Source organism: Gordionus sp. m RMFG-2023, chromosome 3 (assembly GCF_954871325.1).
Source record: "Gordionus sp. m RMFG-2023 chromosome 3, tfGorSpeb1-WG-v2, whole genome shotgun sequence".
NCBI lineage: Eukaryota > Metazoa > Nematomorpha > Gordioida > Chordodea > Parachordodidae > Gordionus > Gordionus sp. m RMFG-2023.
The window spans coordinates 21683679-21701132 of NC_088777.1; the positions used below are offsets into that span (position 1 = coordinate 21683679).

Below are 17454 nucleotides of genomic sequence, written 5' to 3' on the forward strand. Positions count from 1 at the left end.
CAGTGGATTTGAATAGGACTGGGAATAAAAAAATAAAATATATAATATTATAAATAATTTTAACCCTTTAAAATTTTTTATTTATTTTTGAGTTTTTTATATATTTTTCTAAATCAATGAGTGAAGATATTTGTCAATATTTTAAAATTCACAACTTAGATTAGGAATAAGAGTCTATCCTAGGGCTGTGTCCAAAATATCAAAAATTCTTTTCGTAAACTTTTTAAACTTTATTGTAGAAGAAATAAGTTTTTTTTAATATAAAAAGATGTTCAATAAAAAGATGTCCAAAATATAATTCTTGAAAATTCAAAAATACATCTCGATTTTTTTTAAATTCAACTTTCCGAATTTTATAAAAAAGATTTTGGACATAGCCTAATATAATAAATTTGTTTAGGTATTTTAGTTAACTAGATAAAAACTTAGTTTTTAATTAAAAATGGAGGTTTTTGTTTTGTAAACGCCAATTTTATTATTTCTGAGTTATTTTTTGGGGGTTGAGCCAGGTAATTTGCACAATATTGTTTAAATGGTAAATAAACATCAATATAAATATCGGATCCGTTTTTTAATAATATCGAAAAATTGGATCGTATAGGTAATAAATTTATGTATCGGCACAGTCCTTTCCGTACTCACTTCAAAAAAGAGTTTTACATATATTGCATACGGGACATCCGGGTCATCAATGAAATCCATTACGAGATATTATGTATGGTGGGAACAATTAGATAAAGATGTTGAAAAACTAGTAAAGTGTTCTTCACTTAAACATAACGATTGGTACAATAAAAAAAGAAATGTTGTTATTGATCATTCAATTAAATATGATTTTTATTTAGTTTGTTTTTGAACAAAAATTTTAAATTTCCTTAACCCACCCAACCATTGTAAATTTTTTAACTCGCCCACCCACCCGCCCACCCATAGTTTCAAAAAATTTTTAATACGCCCACCCACCTGCCCATTCTAGAAATTTTTTACCCGCCCAATCCCCATGGGCAGGCCAAATCCTGCCCAATGCAGACCACCTTCGGCTAGTGTTTCTAAACTGCTTGATTCTACCAATTATAAAAATGGTAAACTCATGGTTTTAGACAAGAGTTAATCACTCAAATCTTGCGAATTTGATCACAGATGGTAGAAAGGGTTGAACACCATTGGCAAATTTGAGAATTAAGTACTATTTTTCCTAAACTGGATTTAGCTATTTTTGAAAATCAGCAGGATATAGCTATTTAACTACACTACATTCAGCTTTAAACTGCCCATATTATAAATAAGATGATTAATTTTTGAATAATAAAAGAAGTTTAATCATTCATAAAAGTTAGCTAGTTTTTTTTTAATAGAAAAATTGGATTGGTTCACAAAGATAAATGATAAGTAAAATCAATCTAAATATTGAATTAAAATTGCTAATTGGATTGGTTTTGCAGTAGTAACAGAAAATATGAAATTGGATCAACACTGCCCATAAATAATTATCTGTGATAAAATAAAAACAAGATTTATTAAAGATTAGAAAATTTCAAAATGTTAACATAAATTTTACTTCCTGCACCACTAATCTTATAGACAAGTCGCTCTAACAGTAATCTATCATAAAAATTATAATAATATAAAATTTTAAATAACTTTAGAACCAATTGAGCATTAGGAAATTTTTTTATTGTAAAATAATCATAAAACATATAGAATACAAATATCTTGTAAAATAAAATTTAATTATAAAAACGCATTAATGGCAGCATGAAGCTTGATGTATCCAAAGATGTGTTTTTGCAGTGTGCACAGATTGTTGTCATCATATGTTTCAATTTTGATGGGCAAAATTTGACAATAATACAAATGGATTTGGGAAGATTTTCCATTCCAATAAGTGTTTCCCTAGAATATCTCCAATGACCATATAGGGGGTCTCATCAGATAAAAAAAATACTCATATGTTTTGACTATCATTAGTAATTTTTATGAAGTGTTCATATTCATAATGACAATAGTAATACTTTTTTTATTGGAAAATATTATTTTAATAAAAATAAATATTAGGAAAAAAAAATTAGTATATGCAGGTGAGTCTAAATATTTGTCAAATACGCTTGGTAATAAATACGATTATGCAGTATTCCTGGGTTAAACTAATTTGTGAAATTTCAAACACAACTTAAGGACAAAATATTTTAAGATATCTGAATACCAAAAAATAAATATCATATTAAAAGTATATATATTTATATAAATAAATATGATAGTTAATCTACATGCTTATAAATTGAAATCTTTAAAATATTCATAATTAAAAAAATTATACCTCCCCATCTAAAGAGAGAACTTTAATATCATTATATTCTCTATTATTATTCTGTTGACTAGCATTCACATAGCTAACAATATCAGCTTTGACTTTTATTTCTTTACTACTGACTGGTTTAATCTTATTTTCATTTTGAATATCTATTTCACTTATAGGATCATAATTTGCAATATAATTACATGAATATATTTGCTCCATAATTTTGTTTTCATCAATTTGATCACTTTTAAGGGATTTTTGTTTCAATCTTTTAATGGCATTTTTAACAAGGTGAGATAAATCATCTGATTCTATATGAATAAGGCGAATGGGTCCTTTTTGGGGATCGAAATATACCGTATCTCTTGATTTCAATGCCTTGACTATTTTTTTTTCCTTTATCATTACATTTAATTTGTCGCAGAATTCTTTATCGGTTTGAAAAATATCTCTCATAACAATATTTCGAATTTTTTCAAGAGAGGTTTTCTTTTTAAATGCCTTAATTTTTTCAATTGCTTTGAGTACAGAATTTTCGAAATCAGTTGCCATATCTATAACTTGATTCAAAAAGATAACTAATTTTTCCAAAAATTTAAGATAAAATTTAATAAATATGTAATAAGTAATTATTTGTTACCTGTCAAGTATTAACCCGCCACATATGACAGACACCATTATCATTGGATGGCATATCCAAGAAATATGTAAATCGTTTTAAAAATTTAAAATTTATATTAGATATAATATTTATTCTGGTAGATTTAATCAGCTAATATTTCACCACATAATATTATTAAAAATATGTGATTTCAACACACCCAATTAAGCTTGAAAAGAAATAGATAATAATTTTTTTAAACTTTAACGAGGGTTGTATACAATAAATGATGAGCTTGTGGCTTTTTCCATATCATAAATATAGTTTCTCAGGTTTTCTGAACTTATATTGGATGTTCTTTTAACTATCTCACCCTGCATTTTGGATAACAATATTATGTTTTATTAGACTTTCGAATTTTATTAGTTCCTATAAAATAAAAATAGAATTTAATAAAAATAGAATTACTTCATATGTGTCAACTCATTCGATTTCATTCTGTTTGTATAATTGAATTAGTTTAATTGCATATAATAATAATATCCACAATAATTTCAATAGTAATATAATATCCTTCCACAAACATCAAAACCAGAAAATAATAAATATTAATGGTATTTATTTGATATAAAGTCACTTTTAAGTCTTTTGAACTAGAAAAAAATAATTTTTCCTCTGGGAGGGGTCCAAACCCAAAAACCACCCCCGTAGCTACGCCACTGGTGAAAGGGTTATATTGGCTATATTAATTTTACTAGTAATTAGCATGCCCAAAAACCTAGAAATAAACATGATTAATACCAGTACAAATAAAGTATTATCACTTATTCGGGTATGACTAAATACTGCGTTTCTAAGCTGAGTTGTTAAAATGCCTTGCTAAAAAGTAATTAATCATAATAATTATAATATGATTATATAATATCTTTTAAAAAAAAAATTTCAAAAACATTTATTTATTTTACATAAAACAATTATTAATTAAGTAAAAAATTGATATAAAAGATCAAATAATTTAAAATTCTATTTTTAATTAATATTATTGGGAAAAAAATATATTTACTAGCTTATTACAACTTAAATTTTATTTTTCACTTACAATATTTAACAATATATCCATAAGAGGGCGTTAAATGCATAAATATGAAAATATATTCTTAGGAAACCAGAATAAATATTAGATAGCGCTTTTTTTGTATTTGGGTGTAAATACATGTGAAAAACCTAAAAAAAATTTAAAAAATAGAGGTTTCTTTGACATTTAATTAATTATTAGGTTTAGAATCGAAAAATAGTAGAAAGTTTGTAGGGAACATATTGCGGGCGTTATTGATCAAAATCTCTTCATTTTTGGTTTATACGTGTATATTTAGGTGTTAAACATTATCCTAAAAAATTTTTGAAAATATTATGATTTGACCGAATACCGAGCTCAAAAACGACCACTTACTAAATATTCGATCTACCAAATTTGGTAATTATTTGGAAAATGTTCTATTTTGGTTAATTTATCTATAAATACGTGCAAATCATTATCCCAAAAAATATTTTAAAAATATCGTGATTTGACCGATAACCAATTTGAAACGAAATATTGCATTGCTGGCGTTATCCATGGAAAATTCTTTATTTTGGATTTATACGTGTACAATAAGGTGGTTTATGATTTGACCGAATGCCGAGCTCAAAGCCGACCACATATTTTCTTTTGTCTTACTTCTTTAGATATTCTTTTATCTTATTTCATCTCGATTCTTTCTTCATAATTTCTCTTCTCTCTTCCTTTTCGCTACTTTTTATATCTTCTCTCATCTTTTTCTTTCTAATCATACCAGTTTATCAATGATTTATAGATGAAGATTCCAGCAATTTATTACACTCAAAATAGAAAACAAGAAAATAAATTATTCGATATTTGCGAATAGATATTTATAAAAAATAGCATTATTTAAAGATTTTCTATTACATGAACATTATGTGCGAAGTTTGAAAGCTTTAGAACCTAGAGACTGCAACCGAATATGATAGTGGTAAGCATGGCGAGAACTTCTAAGCCCATCACTATGAACTTCTCGAGAGGGTATAGATTCTAGCCAATATGCCTTCTTAGTATCGAGTTACTTGTGATCAAAATAAATGTAAATTAGAATCCCGATACTTGAAATATTCAATTTCTTCGCTTGTTTTGATTTTAATTAATCTCCAGTGAAAAGGTCGATCTTCAAATAATTTGATTATCCATGTAAGAACTCAATCATATATTTTTCGAAGATATGCTCTACCTAATTATAGATTCAGAGCATTGCAAAGCGTCCTTCCTTTTATTATGAAATCCATTTAACTTTAGCCACAATCAAACTATGTATAACATTATAAAATTTAATGACAATAATTAAATAATGATTTATACATATCTTTATTATTTTTATAAAAAATTGTAGAAAGCATCGTTGTATATTTTATGATTTTCATATTTTATTAACTAATTAAACACGATGTTATAATTTATAAAAAATATATTTGCTTGAAAGGAATAACATAGCTATATCCAAAATATAAGAGAAGCCAAAAAATACATTAAAAATACAAAAAGTATTTATTAAAGAGAGACTAAATATAATTTATATATTTATATAATATTATTTGTATTTGTTATATAGTCCTTTGTTTTCGAACAGAAACTAGTTAAATTCCTCTTAAGCGTGAGTTTCTTGCAAACATAAGGCTTTTAAATAAAAATTTTGTTGAAAATGTTATCTTTATGGATGAAAACAAGAATTTTTATACCAATTTTAATATTTTATAAATGGATCACACCCTCTCACTCATTGTTAGATAGACTTGATGATATATATTATATTTTTAAAATTTTCTCAAACTACTTGATTTACAGGGTTTCCCATTCAAAAAAGGAAAAGGGTCAGTCATAAAAGGAAAATTTCCAAAATGAAAGGAAAAAGTCCGATCAAAAATGGAAAAGTGTCAAACAAAAAAGGAAAAAGTCCGATCAAAAAAGGAAAAGTGTCAAACAAAAAAGGAAAAGTGTCAAACAAAAAAGGAAAAGGTCCAATTAAAAAAGGAAAAGTGTCAATCGAAAAAGGAAAATTCCCAAAAGGAAAGGAAAAGTGTCAATCAAAAAAGGAAAATTCTTATTCAAAAAAGGATAATCGTAATTTAAATTTTTTTTATAAAATATTATAAATTTTTCAATTTTTCTTAAATTTTTCTTAAATTTTTATTTATTTTTGTCATTCCTTCTTATTTTTTCAACTTTTTGCGATTTCTTTACTTTATTTGTATCTTTTCTCAATTTATTTATCTTACTATATCTATTCTATTGATAATTCTTTTGTATTTTTAAAAATAATTGATAAATTTAGGTCCATTTTTTAAACAATTCTTTACGTTTTTTTCATCATACATATGTCGTAATTTTTAAAGGGATAATAACTATCCGGGATCTTCACGGGATTTAAAGTGTAACCTTTAAAATTTCATTTTTAAAAGGATAAAGATTTATACGGCATTATAAGGTTTAAATCATGATATAGAAGAATCTTATTTTAAAAAGCGTTTTCAGCGCGTTTTGTTTTGTTTCGTTTTTTAATTTTATTTTTATTCATTAATTTTCAATGTTGTTTTTTTGGCCTTATGAAATAAGATATGTCTAATATAGGGTATCAATCGATAGCTAATCAAAAGATCTATTAAACTGGAGGTCAATCTCTCCCCCATAAAGAGCCGGTCTAGGCCTTGGTGGGGGGGGGGGGGTGTCAGAAATATTTTTATCAACACAAAATATCGATAGGGGTATCAAAAAAGCTAATTTTAATATGGTTTGACTGAAAGTCTTCATTCTTGGTCTGGATGGGTATGACTTGGTCTGGAAGGTGGGGGGGGGGGGGGTGTAAAAAATAGTTTTTTTTGTTATGGGTATCAAATAAAAGCTAATTATACAGGGTTTCCCATCCAAAAAAGGAAAAGTCCCAATCAAGAAAGGAAAAGGTTCAATCAAAAAAGGAAAAGTGTCAAACAAAAAAAGAAAAAGTTCAATCAAAAAAGGAAAAAGTCCGATCAAAAAAGGAAAATTGTCAATCAAAAAAGGAAAAGTCCCAGGTTAAGGAAAAAGTTCAATCAAAAAAGGAAAAGTGTCAAACAAAAAAGGAAAAGGTTCAATCAAAAAAGGAAAAGTGTCAAACAAAAAAGGAAAAGGTCCAATCAAAAAAGGAAAAGTGTCAATCGAAAAAGGAAAATTCCCAAAAGAAAAGGAAAAGGGTCAATCAAAAAAGGAAAATTCCCATTCAAAAAAGGAAAATCGTAATTTTTTTAAAAAAATATATAAACTTTTCAATTTTTCTTAAATTTATTTATTTTTTTCATTCCTTCTTATTTTATTTCTAACTTTTTGCGATTTATATATTTTATTTGTATCTTTTCTCACTATATCTTTTCTCAATTTTTTTTCTTCTCATTTTTGATAATTCTTTTAAGTATATTTAATTTTCACTAAATTTTTGGCAGACAACTTTTTTATTATAATTTTTTACATATGAAATTCTTTAATTACAATTACGATATATATTTAATATAGTACGCAACAAAAATTTATATTAATCATTAATAATTTCTCCCCTTCTAAATTTTGGGATATATGTCTCCATATTTCTAAAATAATTTTTTGCATTTTCTTCAGATATTCCTCTTTCTCCATGTTCTATATAACGAATTAATTCTTCCTCGTTACCAGTTTATTTCTGACAAAATACTTCCATTGAAAAAACACATTCTCAATAGGATTAAGATACGGACTGTAGGGTGGTAAATATTTCAATGTATGTCCTTTTCTTTAGATCGATTCCCTAATTGAATGATTGTGATGAAATGGAACATTATCCATAATAAAAATCATATTAATTATGTTAGATTCTTCAAAATGATTTAATATTTCATTTATAAAGTTGCTAAAATATATAGCATTGCAAGGGCTATCAAGAACTTCGAATCGAAATATTCCTGCAATTGTGAGAGCCGCAATGATAGTGTAATTTATTGTCTTTATTCCTTGAACATTTTTAATTGCCTTTTTATTTATTTGGGAATATCCATATAATCGCCTCATTGATATTGAAAACCCGCTCTCATCGATAAATATAAATTTTTCCTTCATATATGCTACATCTACAAACCAATTTGCGTATTCTTTGCGAATCTCTATATTTGATTCGTTATTTTCTCAAACTGAACGTAATGATACTCTTTTAAAGCTGTACCTAAATCCTGAGAGTAACCTTGATACCGTATTTTTTGATATTTCCACATCATATCTTTCTTTAATGATTTCACATAACCTTTTTAAGGATGAAGTGCAATTTATAAAATTTAATATATATTCTTCCTGCTCTTTATTTAATTTCTTGCCTGCGCGTGAACCTCCTTTGGGTAAGCTATATTTTATTCCATTTTTGAGATGAGAGTATTTAATATTTTTAAAACATGATGCTATATTTTTGATACTATCTTTTTTTAACGCGTCAATTATTAGAGCTTTTGTTTCACTGTTAATATTTTTTCCCCTTTTTACCATATCTTCATAATTTTATTTTTTAAAACAAAAAAATTTATTTTTAAAGTATATACTCAACAAATGGAAGTGAAAAAGAATATAAAATTTACCTCATTTGCGTTTAATTTTTCATAAATCAAAATAGTTTAAAAGATAGTAATTAAATTACAAAATAATTATCGTTTTGAATATATTAAAATTTTAAAAATATAAGAATTTTAAAATGATTATATTTTATTAATTTACATATCGTTTGGTATTACAGTTCAAACTTATTTATTATAACCAAACGATTAATTTAATATTGTAATTATAAATATGTATGTAAAAAATAGTCTGCCAAAAAAAATAATATAATTTTAAAAAAGAAATATCAAAAATGAATAGAAAAGAAATAAAGAAAAGATATAGTAAGAAAAATAAATTGAGAAAAGATACAAATAAAGTAAAGAAATAGCAAAAAGTTAGGAATAAAATAAGAAGGAATGACAAAAATAAATAAATTTAAGAAAAATTTGGCCAAAGCTATTAATTTATGTAAAAAAATCATTATATATTTTTTTAAATAAATTACGATTTTCCTTTTTGAATGGGAATTTTCCTTTTTTGATTGACCCTTTTCCATTTCTTTTGGGAATTTTCCTTTTTCGATTGACACTTTACCTTTTTTAATTGGACCTTTTCCTTTTTTGCTTGACACTTTTCCTTTTTTGATTGAACCTTTTCCTTTTTTGTTTGACACTTTTCCTTTTTTGATTGGACTTTTTCCTTAACCTTTGGGACTTTTCCTTTTTTGATTGACAATTTTCCTTTTTTGATCGGACCTTTTCCTTTTTTGATTGAACTTTTTCCTTTTTTGTTTGACACTTTTCCTTTTTTGATTGGGACTTTTCCTTTTTTGGATGGGAAACCCTATAATATGGTTTTACTGAAAGTCTTCATACTTAGTCTTTATAGGCATGACTTGGTCTGGAGGGGGGGGGGTGTAAAAAATAACTTTTTTGATGGGTATCAAATAAAAGGTAATAAAAAGATTTTTTTATTTAATAATAATAATCACTCATAGAGGGCTGGTCTAGACATGAATATTTTTTCACCACAAAATATCGAAATGGGTATCAAATAAAAGCTAATTTAAATATCTTTAGATTGAAATTATTCATTTTTTGTCTTGATGGGTATGACTCTCAGGCCCTCAACATATTAACAAAATGTTTGTTGGATAGAATTTACAGAAATAAAAGAGAATGAAGATAAAGTAATTTTTTAAATCTTTTTTCGGTTCCAATCCTGAACTTGAAATATATAATTTACAGTGTTCTATATTTAGCACGTTATTCCATAGCTATTCTTTTTAGTATCGATAGCTTTAGCTTGCTACATTTTTTTTAAAAGAGAGATAGCGGTAGCTCGTTACTAAATAAATAGCAAAAATTATTTTAATAATTTTATAATTAATTCTAAAATCATAATCTTTTTATTTTATTTATTTAAATTTACATTTTAAAATATGCATTGTAAATATATTTTAGACATTGATAATGAAAATAATTATGGTACAAATAAAATAAAAAGATTATGATTTTAGAATTAATTATAAAATTATTAAAATAATTTTTGCTATTTATTTAGTAACGAGCTACCGCTATCTCTCTTTTAAAAAAAATGTAGCAAGCTAAAGCTATCGAAACTAAAAAGAATAGCTATGGAATAACGTGCTAAATATAGAACACTGTAAATTTTATATTTCAAGTTCAGGATTGGAACCGAAAAAAGATTTAAAAAATTACTTTATCTTCATTCTCTTTTATTTCTGTAAATTCTATCCAACAAACATTTTGTTAATATGTTGAGGGCCTGACAGTCATACCCATCAAGACAAAAAATGAATAATTTCAATCTAAAGATATTTAAATTAGCTTTTATTTGATACCCATGTCGATATTTTGTGGTGAAAAAATATTCATGTCTAGACCAGCCCTCTATGAGTGATTATTATTATTAAATAAAAAAATCTTTTTATTACCTTTTATTTGATACCCAAAAATTATTATAATAATTTTTAAAATTTATTATAATAATTTTTAAAATTTATTTAGTAACGAGCTCTTTTTAAAAAAATGTAGCACGCTAAAGCTATCGATACTAAAAAAAATAGATATGGAATAACACGCTAAATATAGAACACTGCAAATTATATATTTCAAGTTCAGGATTGGAACCGAAAAAAGATTTAAAAAATTGCTTTATCTTCATTCTCTTTTATTTCTGTAAATTCTATCCAACTAGACATTTTGTTAAATGTTGCGGGCCTGACAGTCATTGTCATCAAGACAAAAAATGAATAATTTCAATCTAAAGATATTTAAATTGACTTTTATTTGATACCCATATCGATATTTTGTGATGATAAAAATATTCCTGACCCCCCAAGACCTAGACCCGCCCTCTATGAGTGATTATTATTATTAAATTAAAAAATATTTTTATTACCTTTTATTTGATACCCATAAAAAAAAATTATTTTTTACAGCCCCACCCCACCCCCAGACCAAGTCATACCCATAAAGACCAAGCTTTCAGTAAAACGATATTAAAACTAGCTTTTATTTGATACCCATATCAAAATAAAAATTTTTAACCCCCCCCCCCTCCACCCTTACCTTACAGACCAAATCATACCCATCCAGACAAAGAATGAAGACCTTCAGTCAAGCCATATTAAAATTAGCTTTTATTTGATACCCATATCGATATTTTGTGTTGATAAATATATTTCTGACACCCCCCCCCAAGGCCTAGACCGGCTCTTTATGGGGGAGAGATTGACCTCCAGTTTAATAGATCTTTTGATTAGCTATCGATTGATACCCTATATTAGACATTCATAAGGCCAAAAAAACAACATTGAAAATGAATGAATAACAATAAAATTAAAAAACGAAACGAAACGAAACGCGCGGAAAACGCTTTTTAAAATAAGATTCTTCTATATCATGGTTCAAACATGATAATGCCGTATAGTTCTTTATCCTTTAAAAAATGAAATTTTAAAAGGATCCCTTTAAATCCCGTGTAGATCCCGATAGTTATGATCCCTTTAAAAATTACGACATATATATGATGAAAAAAAACGTAAAAATTGTTTAAAAAATGGACCTAAATTTATCAATTATTTTTAAAAATACAAAAGAATTATCAAAAATGAGAAGATAAAAATTGAGAAAAGATATAGTAAGATAAATAAATTGAGAAAAGATACAAATAAAGTAAAGAAATCGCAAAAAGTTGGAAATAAAATAAGAAGGAATGACAAAAATAAATAAAAATTTAAGAAAAATTGAAAAATTTATAATATTTTATAAAAAAATTTTAAAAAATTACGATTTTCCTTTTTTGAATGGGAATTTTCCTTTTTTGATTGACACTTTTCTTTTCCTTTTGGAAATTTTCCTTTTTCAATTGACACTTTTCCTTTTTTGATTGGACCTTTACCTTTTTTGTTTGACACTTTTCCTTTTTTGATTGAACCTTTTCCTTTTTTGTTTGACACTTTTCCTTTTTTGATCGGACTTTTTCCTTTCTTTTTGGGAATTTTCCTTTTTTGATTGACACTTTTCCTTTTTTGTTTGAACCTTTTCCTTTTTTGATTGAACCTTTTCCTTTTATGATTGACCCTTTTCCTTTTTTGATCAGACCTTTTCCTTTTATGATTGAAATTTTTCCTTTTTTGAATGGGAAACCCTGTATTAATCGTTTCTATAATATTATACAAGATACCCATGTCCTGAGTCAAATGCCCCGGTCCTAAGATCTTATTAAATTAAACATTAACCTTGCCAATTTAAAAGAATGGATTTAATAAATATCAATTCAATAACTGGAAAATCATATAATATAAGGTTTAAAATTTATTTCGGATCATATTTTCAAAATTTATAAAAATACAAAGAAAATTTTTCATAGAATGAGATATACAAATTTACAGGCCGAGGTCATAAAATGTTGTTATCGATCAAATCATTATATTTTTAAAATATTTTTTGGGATAATGTTTTACACGTATTTATATAGATATATAAAAAAAATACACATTTTTCAATTAATATTACTACCAAATTTGGTCGATCAAAAATTTAATAAGTGGTCGGTTTTGAGCTCGGAATTCGGTCAAATCATAATATTTTCAAAATATTTTTTGGGATAATGCTTAACACGTCAATGTACAAGTATAAACCAAAAATGAAGAATTTCCTATGGATAACGCTAGCAATGCAATATTTCGGTTTCAAATTGGTTATCGGTCAAATCCTGATATTTCTAAAATATTTTTTGGGGTAATGTTTTGCACGTATTTATAGATAAATTAACCAAAAATGAACATTTTCCAAATAATATTACTACCAAATTTGGTAGATCGAATATTTTGTAAGAGGTCGGTTTTGAGCTCGCTATTCGTTCAAATCTTAATATTTTCAAATAATTATTTAGGATAATGCTTAACACCTTATTGTTCACTTATAAACCAAAAATAAAAAATTTTCCATGGATAACGCTAGCAATGCAGTATTTTCGGTTTCAAATTGGTTATCGGTCAAATAACGATATTTTTAAAATATTTTTTGGGGTAATGTTTTACGCGTATTTATAGATAAATTAACCAAAAATGAACATTTCCCAAATAATATTACCACCAAATTTGGTAGATCGAATATTTAGTAAGTGGTCGGTTTTGAGCTCGCCATTCGGTCAAATCTTAATATTTTCAAAAAATTATTTAGGATATGCTTAACACCTTATTGTTCACTTATAAACCAAAAATGAAGAATTTTCAATGGAGAGCGCCAGCAACGCAGTATTTAGTCATTAGGCCGGTTTCAAATCGGTTATCTGTCAAATCACGATATTTTAAAAATATTTTTTGGAATAATGATTTACACGTATATATAGATAAATAAACCAAAAATGATCATTTTCCAAATAATATTAATACCAAATTTGGTCGATAGAATATTTATGGTAGGTTTTGAGCTCGGCATTCGATCAAATCATAATATTATCAAAATATTTTTTAGGATAATGTTTAACACCTAAATATACACATATACAAAAATGAAGAGATTTTGATCAATAACGCCAGCAATATGTTCCTTACAAACTTTCTACTATTTTTCGATTCTAAACCTACTCATTAATTGAATGTCAAAGAAACCTCTATTTTTTTAAAAAAATTTAGGTTTTTCACATGTATTTACACCCAAATACAAAAAAGCGCTATCCAATATTTATTCTGGTTTCCTAAGAATATATTTTCATATTTATGCATTTAACGCCCTCTTATAGGGATATAAATTTGTTAAATTTTGTAATTGAAAAATAAAATTTAAGTTGTAATAAGCTAGTAAATATATTTTTTTTCCAATAATATTAAGTAAAAATAGAATTTTAAATTATTTGATATTTAATATTTATTTTTTACATAATTAAAAATTGATTTATGTAAAATAAATAAAATGTTTATTGGAAAAATTTTTTTAAAAGATATTATATAATCAAATTATGATTGATTATGATTAATTGCTTTTTAGCAAGGCATTTTAGCAATGCAGTATTTAGTCATACCGCACTTATTCTTCCAAAATTATTGCACCGGATGAACCGTAGATACGAATAAAAATCCACTTCAACAGACGAACCGAATGAATAAACATTAATAAGCCAAAATTGATGTGAAAACTTTAAAAAAAAAACCTAACGAAAAAAGTGCTCAATATTTCTCAACAAGATTTTGTCCATAGGCCTAATCCGGCAAGAGGCTTGGAAAAGGGGGTTTAAAATCGATTACTTTTACTTGACAAAATTTTATTAATAAACAATCCTTCGATCCTTTTTAAAATTTAATTACTTTTTCATAAATATATAAATAAAATTTAAAAAATTTTAATTAATTTTAAAAATAAAATATTATTTTAAATAAAAAAAAATCTATCTCCTTCATATATTAGCATCCACCATCACTTATAATTATTTACTGCAAATATATCATTTCAATATTATTTCAGCATTTAAATCAATTCATAAGTTTTCTTTAATATATTAAAGTTAAAATAAAAATAATAACCTGTCACAGAATAATATGCTAAATGTATGGCTTTACAGTTATGATTATTAATCGAATTAATATTGAATCAATCAATGTATGTTAATTTATATTCTCTAATATAGAATATGTCATTAGTATACTTAATTCTTCAGATGAAGATGATTTAATTCTGCTCAGCCCCCAGTATGAAACATGGTAAACATAAAGAAAAATCAGATTTGTTTCATTTAAATTACAAAACACATACCAGATTGAATTCTGATAAAGATAAGAAATAATTTGATAAGAATCTGAATGAAGATTCTAGTGAAGATGATAAGTTTTTTTGAAAATATATACCATTCTTAATATTTCGAATAAATTTCTCAATATAATATAATATTCCCATTCTCTGCAGCAGTTGAACGTGTGTTTATTTAGTACTATAATATATTTTATTTATGTATAATTTTATTTTTATTATCTATGATGAAAAAAATAATAAAAATTTATATTTAATATTTTGTATTTTTTAAGTAGCGAGTTACCTTTTCTGAATGGCTACTAACGCGTTCTTTTTGTCACAAGATAACGAGTAACGCGTTCCATTTTTAAAAAGTAACTTGTGTATTTTTTGAAGTAACATTTACATCACTACTTATAATATATTTAAAACCAACTTGATTAACCTAATCAAGATTTGATTTCCAATGATAATTTGGATAAAATAGAGAATAATTTGAATAAAATAGAGACTCTTTTGGGGTACAATAGAAACTTTTTTGTAAGAAATATTTCACAAAAACTAAAACCCTTAATATTATTTTTAATCAACGGAGGAATCAACTAATATATTTGATACTTATGCAAAAACATATTTATTGAATTTTGAACCCCTTTGCTTTCAAAAACTCTTGTCGAGAAATTGCTTAGCAAATAGATTTGTAAATAAGCAGAATTTATCATTGTTTTTGAGTAAAAATAATTAAGCATTGAATTATATCAGTTATTGTTATATTAAATAATTTTGGAATCATTGATAGGATAGGTAATCAATTTTGATTGACTCATCTTGTTTCTACAATAATTTAATATTTTACGATAAAAATATTTGCTCTGTACTTACAGTTGACAGAGCTAATAATCGGGGATTGTAGGAAAAATTAACTGAAAAAATATATATAAAATTTATAAAATATTATGAATGTGATCGTCATTCTTTTTTTTAAAAAAAAACTCAATCCTGGATTTAGTTCCTTTTTTTAAAAAAGCGCGTGAACGTGATTCATTCTTTTTAAAAGGATCTATTAATAGCTTTGAGATATTACTTACATTAAAGAATACGACTTTCCTATGGGGGAGGGGGGGGAGATTTTTGGGGCACCTTTCCCCCAACCCCCATTAGCTGGCTTTCGGCCTGGTCATAAGTTTCCTATATTTATTAAACTATTTATAATTTAAAAGTCATATTAAGATTTTTTTTAGCTTTTATATAATAATTTAAAAGTCATTTTAGGATTTTTTTTAGCTTTTATATAATAATTTAAAAGTCATATTAAGATTTTTTTTAGCTTTTATATAATAATTCACGCTTATGAATATTTAAAAAAGAAATAAAAATTATAACCTAAATTCAAATTCACATAAATTTATTTCCATATAAAAATTATAATGATAAAATTTTGCTAAATATTAATTTTTATAGCTAAATGGCGATTTTAAATATTTGGTTTAAAATATACGACCCGGCCTGTAGATTTTTTTTTAAAAAATTATAGGCCCGGCCTGGGGATTTTTTTTTAAAAAATTTTAGGCCCGGCCTGGGGATTTTTTTTTAAAAAATTTTAGGCCCGGCCTGGGGATTTTTTATTTTAGGCCCGGCCTGGGGATTTTTTTTAAAAAATTTTAGGCCCGGCCTGGGGATTTTTTATTTTAGGCCCGGCCTGGGATTTTTTATTTTAGGCCCGGCCTGGGATTTTTTAAAATTTTAGGCCCGGCCTGGGGATTTTTTATTTTAGGCCCGGCCTGTGGATTTTTTTTAAAAAATTTTAGGCCCGGCCTGGGGATTTTTTATTTTAGGCCCGGCCTGGGGATTTTTTATTTTAGGCCCGGCCTGGGGATTTTTTATTTTAGGCCCGGCCTGGGGATTTTTTTTAAAAAATTTTAGGCCCGGCCTGGGGATTTTTTATTTTAGGCCCGGCCTGTGGATTTTTTTTAAAAAATTTTAGGCCCAGCCTGGGGATTTTTTATTTTAGGCCCGGCCTGGGGATTTTTTTTAAAAAATTTTAGGCCCGGCCTGGGGATTTTTTATTTTAGGCCCGGCCTGGGGATTTTTTATTTTAGGCCCGGCCTGGGGATATTTTATTTTAGGCCCGGCCTGGGGATAAATTAAATTATATTAAAGCTATCAAAAAAAACTATATCTCAACAAAAACTTTTGTCTTTCTTTAAATACAAAATTTAATACATTTAAAAAATAAATTATCCTTCAATCAAATTAACATTGTAAATGATTTAATCGTGTCCTTTACAATTTTACATATATATGTTTTTATTTATCGTTATTATTAAAATTTTATAGACAATCACGACAATATGATGTATAATTTTATTAATTATGAGTGCTGTCAGCTTCGGAAGTATAGTATACCTCGTACCGGTGTCAACTTGCATCAAGGTGGGTATGTTGTTGATGCTCACCGTTACGTTGTACGCGTCATATCTAGTATCGTTGATCCCCAGATGTAAACTTCCTTGCAGATTATATTTTTTAAGGTCTGTGTTTGAGTCGTCGTCATCGATTACTTCGATGTTCATAGCATGGTTCGTATTCAATTGACAATCACGATATTTGTAATCAGAAGATCTGTTTTAAGTATTATTGTCATTATTATAATGGTTGGGCTTTG

The 17454-nt window shown here is 26.3% G+C and overlaps 1 protein-coding gene across 2 annotated transcripts in view; it reads right to left on the reverse strand.

Moving 5' to 3' along the window:
- LOC135926464 (nucleolar protein 56-like) overlaps positions 1 to 2873 on the reverse strand; it is a 55330-nt gene extending 52457 nt beyond the window's left edge. The window contains exons 1-2 of one of the 2 annotated variants that reach the window (XM_065462352.1): positions 2500 to 2873; positions 2318 to 2460 (exon numbers count right to left, since the gene is read on the reverse strand). In XM_065462352.1, coding sequence (XP_065318424.1) covers positions 2318 to 2460; positions 2500 to 2851 — 495 coding nt within the window. In that variant the 5' untranslated portion in view covers positions 2852 to 2873. Of the gene's footprint in view, positions 1 to 2317 lie in introns of both variants that reach the window. The other variant, XM_065462351.1, reaches the window with a different exon arrangement.
- Positions 2874 to 17454: the final 14581 nt, after the last annotated feature.